The 9,512-nt window shown below is 35.6% G+C and overlaps 1 protein-coding gene across 1 annotated transcript in view; it reads left to right on the plus strand.

Moving 5' to 3' along the window:
• kif5ab (kinesin family member 5A, b) overlaps positions 1 to 9,512 on the plus strand; it is a 30,815-nt gene that overhangs the window by 12,943 nt on the left and 8,360 nt on the right. Inside the window, exons 6-15 of the mRNA XM_016251851.1 lie at positions 1,370 to 1,425; positions 2,727 to 2,814; positions 3,034 to 3,158; positions 4,269 to 4,373; positions 4,472 to 4,620; positions 4,725 to 4,873; positions 5,766 to 5,938; positions 6,252 to 6,320; positions 7,818 to 8,024; positions 8,904 to 9,050. Coding sequence (XP_016107337.1) covers positions 1,370 to 1,425; positions 2,727 to 2,814; positions 3,034 to 3,158; positions 4,269 to 4,373; positions 4,472 to 4,620; positions 4,725 to 4,873; positions 5,766 to 5,938; positions 6,252 to 6,320; positions 7,818 to 8,024; positions 8,904 to 9,050 — 1,268 coding nt within the window. The remainder of the gene's footprint in view (positions 1 to 1,369; positions 1,426 to 2,726; positions 2,815 to 3,033; positions 3,159 to 4,268; positions 4,374 to 4,471; positions 4,621 to 4,724; positions 4,874 to 5,765; positions 5,939 to 6,251; positions 6,321 to 7,817; positions 8,025 to 8,903; positions 9,051 to 9,512) is intronic.

The raw sequence follows: 9,512 nt of genomic DNA on the forward strand, positions 1-9,512 counted from the left end.
GTGTGTGTGTGTGTGTGTGTGTGTGTGTGTGTGTTAGTTAGTCTGTCTCGAAGGGTCGTTACATCATTGAAGTGTCATAATAAACTCTGAGGCCTGTCCGTGCATTACATGTGCGTGTGCGCATTAAAGGAATAATTCAGCCAAAAATGAAGATTCTGTCATCATTTACTCGCCCTCATGTCGCTCCAAACCCGCTTGACCTTCTTTCTTCTGTGAAGCACAAAATACAATGTTTAGAAGAAAGTTCATGCTAAGATGAAAGAAGCAGGATTTTTATAGTCAACTAAAACTAAAACCATAAAATACATTACTTGAAATAGATAAAATGAAATAAATGATAAAAACTTAAATGTATTAAATAACTAAAATTAAAAAAAACACTTGGAATAAAATAAATGTTACCTGAAATAAAATATAACATGTAAAATATTAATTATATAAAAATCTAAATATATTTTATATAATATTTTTCTAGTTTCCAAGGCAACGTTTCTCATTTTAATTTATGTTAACATGATGTACTAAAATAAATAAAACTAAAATGAAATAAAATAAAAACTATATAGACACATGTAAAATAATAATTAAAAAAACTAAATTACTACAACTTTAAAATAAAATTCAAATTAAAACTGAAAATATAATATAATAATTTAAACTATTAATAAAAACTATAATAGTATCTAAACACTAAATAACAGAAGCCTGTTTCCACCATGGAATAAAAAATAAATACAATAAAAATAAAAAGGTAATTTCAACATTTAAGACTTTTTTCTCGCAGTTCTCAGAATTGCAAGATACATTCTGATGAAAAAAAGTCAGAATTGAGATAAAAAAGTAGCAATTACCATTTTTATTCCATGGTGGAAACATGTTAAAGTATTATAAAAATATCAAAACAGTAGTTCATACAACACTTCTGAAGTCGCACACTAGATTTGTGTGAAAAACAGAGAGAAATGCATCAGAAATGCAGGAACCTGAAGCATGCAGGACTACGTTTATGATTTGCATGGTACATTTTGAGCTGTCAGTACGAATCATCATCATGCTGAACATCTTTTGTGTTCCACAGAAGAAATAAAGTTACACATATTTGAAACGACTGAATTAAAATTTTTAATTAAAAGTCCTCTTTTCTTTCCTCTTTCCTCTTTGCAGTGCATGTCCATTTTTGTCTTTTGTTCTTTCAGCCTCATCCACCTCTCTCTCTCTCTCTCTCTCTCTCTCTCTCTCTCTCTCTCTGGGGGGTGAACAAACCATTTAAGCCTCTTTTCTTTGTTCTTTCTCGTTTTGCAGTGCATGTCCAATTCTGTCTTCTGTTCTTTGACCCTCATCCGCCTCTCTCTCTCTCTTTTTCTCTCAGTGAGTAAGACAAACCTGTCCGTGCATGAAGACAAGAACCGAGTTCCCTATGTGAAGGTGAGCTGAATCACGCTGCATGAACAAAGATCAGCAGAAATCAGACCTTCCTGAAATAAATCAATGAGTTCACGATGCTTTGAAAACAGAGTCACTTTCAGAACTCCAAACGTCCAAAAAGAGCCTTTACTGAAACTAAACTGAAAAAATTAGATATAGGATAAATATTATTATTCCCCTTCATATGATATATGATGATATGATAATATATGATTATATTTTCCATTGTATCATATTTCTTATCATGTATGATATATTGTACTGTATAATATATCATATATACTTTATTATTGTATCATATATGGATTACTGCATCATATCATATTTCATATAATACCATATATGATATAGTGCATCATATATCAAATCATATATTGTATCCTATATCTTAAAACATGTCACATATAGTATCATATACCATATCATATATAATATGATATCATCATGTATTAAATCATATAATGTATAGTATCTTATCATATATCATTTAGTAAAATAATATTGTATCATATATAATATCAAATTATATTATATATTGTATTGTATCATATACATACGTATATGTGACAATACAGTAACATAATATTGTATTATATATCATATATGATTTGATATATGATAATATGTGATCCTGGAGCACAAAACCAGCCATAAGGGTCAATTTTTTGAAATTGAGATTTATGCATAATCTGAAAGCTGAATAAATAATATTTCCATTGATGTATTTTTGTATTTTGTATGTATTGATGTATGAACTATTTGAAAATCTGGAATCTGAGGGTGCAAAAACATCTAAATATTGAGAAAATCATCTTTAAAGTTGTTCAAATGAAGTTCTTAGCAATGCATATTACTAATCAAACATTTTTGATATATTTACGGTAGGAAGTTTACAAAATATCTTCATGGAACATGATCTTTACTTAATATCCTAATGATTTTTGGCATAAAAGAGAAATGTATAATTGTGACCCATACAATGTATTGTTGGCTATTGCTACAAATATCCCCCAGCGACTCAACACTGCTTTTGTGCTCCAGGGACACATTTACCATATATGATGTTATTCTAAGCCTGTAATATGCACTAACACACATGACAGGAATCATTTCAGAACGGACGTGTTGAAATACTGACTGTTGAATGATAACAGATTCATTATATAAATTCATCTTGTTTCAGCTGCTTTCCTAATGAGAGCCTGACAGTGAAAGAACAGTGAGATCTCAGGGAACACCTGCTATTATTAGATAAAGACCAGCCATTACATTCAGTGTGTGTGTGTGTGTGTGCTGTACAGGGTTGTACTGAACGTTTTGTCTCCAGTCCTGAAGAAGTGATGGATGTTATTGATGAAGGCAAATCCAACCGCCACGTCGCTGTTACAAGTGAGTATCTCTAACCCACACTAACAGAAAAGCACAGAAGCATTGCTGTAGCTCAGACAGTAGGTGACGGGTTCGAATCCCAGCGAATGCATGAACTGATCACATGCAATGCAATGCAAGTCGCTTCGGATACAAGTGTCTGCCAAATGCATGAATGCAAATGTAGAAGTGAAAGGGTTGTGAATGAACTGATCGGACTGCTGTGCTGTTGTGTGTCAGATATGAATGAGCACAGCTCCAGGAGCCACAGCATATTCCTCATCAACATCAAGCAGGAGCACGTGGAGACCGAGCAGAAACTCTGTGGAAAACTCTACCTGGTGGATCTGGCCGGGAGCGAGAAGGTGCTTTAGAGACTCTGACATCCTTCAGCTTCACAAGAGTGTGTCCACCTGTAGGAAAGAACAATCACTTATGAGATCTCATTAATGTCTCAAACATGTCAATAACTGTTTGCATGCATGTATTTTGATGCAAATTTTGGGGTATTGCATCAAAAATACTGAATGGAAACATGTGCATAAAATCTTAAAATGTGCATAAAACACATTTGCGCTCAAATGAGGTGCATCATTTAACCGTTAAGTAGACATGCACATAAACTACAACGTAAACACATTTACTGAATAAACTGACTAACCAGTGGACCAATCTCATTGCACAAAAAAGTTAGTTTTGTAATGCCTGAACCAAAGTCTGTCATCAAAATCATTTGATATAATAACTGTCTCACACAACTGAGTCCCAAACAGCAGGCATCTGAACACAAGATAACAAGACAGCATCTGCAGTATTCCATGCATACAGAAAATTTACATATTGTGCACAGTATGCATACTGCAAAAATAGTAGGAGTGGTATGCTAGTGCAATATTCTGGATTCAGCCACTGAATACACTGGAATACTAGCATACTGCACATTGCATACTGCATACAACATACATTTTAGTATTCCATGCATATAGAAAACTCACATATTGTGCACAGTATGCGTACTGCAAATATAGTATGAGTAGTAAGCTAGTGTAATATTATGGATTGAGACACTTTATACACTGTATGGAATACTAGCATACTGCATATTACATACTGTGCAGAATGCAATGTATACTGCATACTTTTTTAGTATTTCATGCATACAGAAAATTCACGTTGTGCACAGTATGCATACTGCAAAATAGAATGAGTAGTAAGCTAGTGCAATATTCCGGAATTAGCTACTGTTTACACTGTAATACTAGCATATTGCACAGAATGTACTGCATACTGCATACTTTTTAGTATTCCATGCATACAGACAATCCACATGTTGTGCACAGCATGCATACTGCAAAAAATAGTACAGGTAGTATGCTAGTGCAATATTCAGAAATTAGCTACTATATTTTATACTGGAAATTACACAGTGTATGTGAACAGCCGCATAGCCATGAATCCGTCTGTCTGTCATTCAGGTGAGTAAGACAGGTGCGGAGGGAGCCGTCCTGGATGAAGCCAAGAACATCAACAAGTCTCTGTCTGCGCTGGGGAACGTCATATCAGCTCTGGCTGAAGGAACCGTGAGTTATAGCTGCATATGACTAATATACAGTAGAGATGCATGAAATTATTGCAGTTCAGAGTAGCACACATTTAATAAGTCGCTGTGTGTGAGCAGAAGACTCATGTGCCATACCGAGACAGTAAGATGACGCGGATCCTGCAGGACTCTCTGGGAGGAAACTGCAGAACCACCATGTTCATCTGCTGCTCACCTTCAGCCTTCAACGATGCCGAGACCAAATCCACCCTGATGTTCGGACAACGGTAACACAGTGAACACACACTGAACCACACACACACACACACACACACACACACAGACACACACACACACACACACACACACACTCACACTCTGTGTCTCTCAGAGCAAAGACCATCAAGAACACGGCGTCTGTGAACCTGGAGCTGACAGCAGAGCAGTGGAAGAGGAAATATGAGAAAGCGAAAGAGAAGAACAAGAACCTGAAAGAGAACATCCAGAGACTGGAGGCAGAGCTTAACCGCTGGCGTAACGGTGAGGACATACGTCTCATTTCTCTCTTTCTGACACAAAAACACAAGTTATTTCAAGTTATTTCCAAAATTTCAGTCACTACAGCTACTGAAAAAAGTACCATGATTGCTTTGGACATGTACCATGGTAATACTATGATTTATCAAACATTTACTTTGGTAATACCATGGTGTTTCAGACATGCAACATGATAAAATCATAGTTTTAAATAAATTAAAATAATAATAATTTAATTATTTATTTGATAATAGAGATGATATTGGCATATAAATATTGGCATGACTGAATATGTAACACTGTAAAAATGATTATTGAAGTACATTTTACAGGAAAATACTATTTCAGTCTTTCTACTCCAAAATTTAATGTTTAATTCAATGTGTTACTTGCCATTTCTTTGTAATTATTTATGAAATTTATTAAATTAAATCCTACACCAATTTTTCAGTGTTTTGGAGTATAGTATTGCAAAAGCATTGTATGCTTAATTTTTATGATTTTAAAGAAGTTTTTCAGACATTTACCATGTTAATACCATGGTCCTCATGGACTTACCTTGGAGCACCATGTAAATACCATAGTACATTTGTTTGGGATAAAAGCACTTGCTAAATATTTCAAAGTATTGTATATGTACCATGGTACCACCACAGTAGTGTTTTGTAAGGGCATCTACCATGAAAATACCACGTTTTTAGACAACTTACAAAATAAGTATGGAAGTACCATGGTACTACCATATTATAAGTAATTAGTGTAAGGATAGCTAAAGAAAAACTGTAGTAAAACCAAGGTATTTAACAAGATGAGAAAGATTCTGAAAGTTTTAATGTCTTCTGATTTTACTATAGTAACAGTAAATGTGGTAAATGAGTGTGTGATTGTGCTGCAGGTGAATCTGTCACGCCGCTGGATCTCATGGCTGTGATTCCTGTCGAATCTGATGTCAGTGAAGATGCAGCTTTAGACAATCTGAGCCTCGGCGTGTGTGAGCGAATCCCAGAAGAACACAAGCTCAAATATGAGGAAGATATACGCAAACTCTACAAACAGCTCGACGACAAGGTACGAGTGCGCGCGCGCACACACACACAGATACAGACACAGACAGACACACACACACACACACACATACACACACACACACACACACACACACACACAGACACACACACACACACACACACACACAGACACAGACACACACACACACACACGCAGAATGATGGGAGTAAACACAGCCTGTGATGGAAAAATTTACTTTCTGATTGATTCTTTTCTTTCTGACAGGACGATGAGATTAATTTAGAATGATGGGAGTAAACACAGCCTGTGATGGAAAAATTGACTTTCTGATTGATTCTTTTCTTTCTGACAGGACGATGAGATTAATTTACAGTGTCAGCTGGTGGAAAAACTGAAGGAGCAAATGCTGGATCAAGAAGAGGTAAAACACTTGCTGAAATCATATTAGCATACTAACTTTATATGGCAAGAATAGTATGAGTAGTATGGTAGTATATTGTTTACACTGGAATATTACAATATTTCAAACTGCTCATAATGTACTGCTTACTTTTTTTAGTATGTATACAGAAAATTGTATGGTATGAATACTGCAAAGATAGTATGAGTAGTAAGGTAGTACAATATTCCAGATTCAGCCACTGTATACACTGGAATACTAGCACATTGCATACTGCATATTGTATACTGCATACTTTGAGAATGTACATAGAATGTACTGCATAAATTTGTTTAGGATTCCATGCATAGCAAAAATAGTATGAGTAGTATGCTAGTGAATTGTTCCGGATTCAGCCACTGTATATACTGGAATACTAGCATACTGCGTGGAATGTAATGCATATTTTAAATATACCATGCATATGGAAAAATCATATATTGTGCACAGTATGTATACTGCAAATTAGTATGAGTCGAATGCTAGTGTAATATTTCAGATTCAGCTACTGGAATAATAGCATACTACATATTGCATACTGAGCAGAATGTACTGCATACTTTTTTTCAGCATTCCGTGTATAAAGATAATTTACATATAGTGTATGGTATGCATACAGCAAAAACAGTACGAGTAGTATGGTAGCATAATATTCCGGATTCAGCCACTGTACACCCTGGAATACTAGCATAATGTATACTTTGAGAATGTCGTGTCCAGTATGCATACTGCAAAAATTGTTATAAAATAAGTAGCATGCTAGTGTAATGTTCCAGATTCAGCCACTGTATATACTGGAATACTAGCATACTGCATACTTCGCGAAATGTAATGCATACTTTATTCCATGCATATGGAAAATTCATATATTGTGTACAGTATGTATACTGCAAATTATACAAATCGACAATAGCATACTACATATTGCATACTGTGCAGAATGTACTGCATACTTTTTTTTAGTATTCCGTGTATAAAGAAAATTTACATATAGTGTATTGTATGCATACAGCAAAAACAGTACGAGTAGTATGGTAGTATAATATTCCGGATTCAGCCACTGTATAACCTGGAATACTAGCATACTGCATACTTTGAGAATGTACTTTACACTTTTTTACGATGCCATGCATGCAGAAAATTCACATATTGTGCCCAGTATGCATACTGCAAAAATAGTACAAGTAGTATGTTAGTATAATATTCCAGATTCAGCCACTGTATACAGTGGAATACTAGCATACTGCACATTGCATACTGCACTGCATACTTTTTTAGCAGTCCATGTATATGGAAAATTCACATATTGTGCGCAGTATGCATACTGCAAAAATAGTATGAGTAGTATGCTAGTGTAATATTCCCAAAACGCCCACTACATGAAGATAAAACAGCATAATGGATGATTTGAGTCTTGTTGTGTAAACTAGGACAGGGAAACTGCATACTCAGTGTGTGTGTGTGTATGTGTGTGTTTAGCTGCTAGCATCGTCGCTTGGAGACAGTGAGCGCGTGCAGTGCGATTTGAGTCGTCTTCAAGCGGACAGTGACAGCGCGAAGGCCGAGGTGAAGGAGGTTCTGCAGGCGCTGGAGGAACTTGCTCTGAACTACGACCAGAAGAGTCAGGAGGCCGAAGACATGAGAATCCATAACAGACGCCTCATCGAGAAGCTGTCGCACAAAACTGTACGCAAACTATCCCTTCATTAGCAAAAGTATCTTAATACAGCACATGTTGTTTGGATTGAGGAGCCACATGCTTTGCTTTGATCTCATGAGCTTTCATGCATATTACACAGATAGCTGAATATTCTTGTCTTTTATTCATTCCTGACCGTTTCTCAAATTTATACAACCGTTCAAAAGTCTATATATTTTTAAATAAAATTAATGCAACAAGGATGCATTAAATTGATCAAAAGTGCCAGTAAAGACAGCTATAATGTTACAGAAGATTTCTATTTCAAATAAATGCTGTTCTTTTGAAATTTCTATTCATCTGTGAATCCTGAAAAATAATATGTATCAGTTTCCACACAGATATTAATGTTTTCAGCATTGATAATAATCAGAAATGTTTCTTGAGCAGTAAATCAGCATATTAGAATGATTTCTGAAGATCATGTGACACTGAAGACTGGAGTAATGATGCTGAAAATACAGCTGCGCATCACAGAAATAAAATACAGTTTAACATATATTCACATAGAAAACAGCTGTTTGAAATTATAATAATATTTCACTATTTTTACTGTATTTTTTATCAAATAAATGCAGCCTTGGTGAGCAGAAGGGGTATAAAATCATGTTTCTCCAGATCTATCATACATATTGCAAAATGTATCGACTCGAGCTCAGTTCACACGAGTTTTGTTATTGCTGCCTTGTTGCTATTAATGTTTTGCAAGCACGAGCAGTAAAAGTAAGATCTATAGTGATATAAACTCTAGCAGTAATGTTAGCGGGAACTGCCTTCCTTGAGCTGCTAATTGAATCATCAGTGATGCATTAATTGAAGTGAGTAATGTTTAATCACACTGCTCATTTGGGCTGTAATTCTCTCAGTCGGATCTGATGTGTTTGGAGGCGGAGTTTTCCCGGCTACAGGAAGTGAGCAGCAAGCAGAGGAAGTGCATCACTGAGGTGTTAAACACTCTGATGAAGGATCTCAACAACTTCAGCTTAATACTGGGAAACAGCGACCTCAGACTGGTGAGCGAGGGTTTCTGAAGATCTGTAAAACATGATCTATAAAACCCTTTTTGGCTGTAACTGGAACATTAGAAAACGTCTCAGGTTACTTGTGTAACCATGGTTCCCTGAGTAGGGAACGAGACACTGCATCCTCTAGGGGTCGCTATGGGGAAACCTAGAGGACACAGTTCGAAGTTCCCATGAAAGGGAACGTCTCAGGTTACTTATGTAACCATGGTTCCCTGAGTAGGGAACGAGACACTGCGTCCTCTAGGTTTCCCCATAGCGACAAAGCAGCTGTACAATATGTTTCTATAATATATTTAATAGTAGCTTATCAGTGGTGACTATGTCAGTAAATGTAAATATGGCAGAAATAAATAATGACAGTTTTCATCTCTGTGTGAACTAATTCTGTAATAAAACAAAAGAATGAAGTAAAGGTGCAGAATAAGACTAATTATGGTAGTAAATGTGTGT

This window comes from Sinocyclocheilus grahami, unplaced genomic scaffold (assembly GCF_001515645.1).
Source record: "Sinocyclocheilus grahami isolate Dianchi unplaced genomic scaffold, SAMN03320097.WGS_v1.1 scaffold1073.1, whole genome shotgun sequence".
NCBI lineage: Eukaryota > Metazoa > Chordata > Actinopteri > Cypriniformes > Cyprinidae > Sinocyclocheilus > Sinocyclocheilus grahami.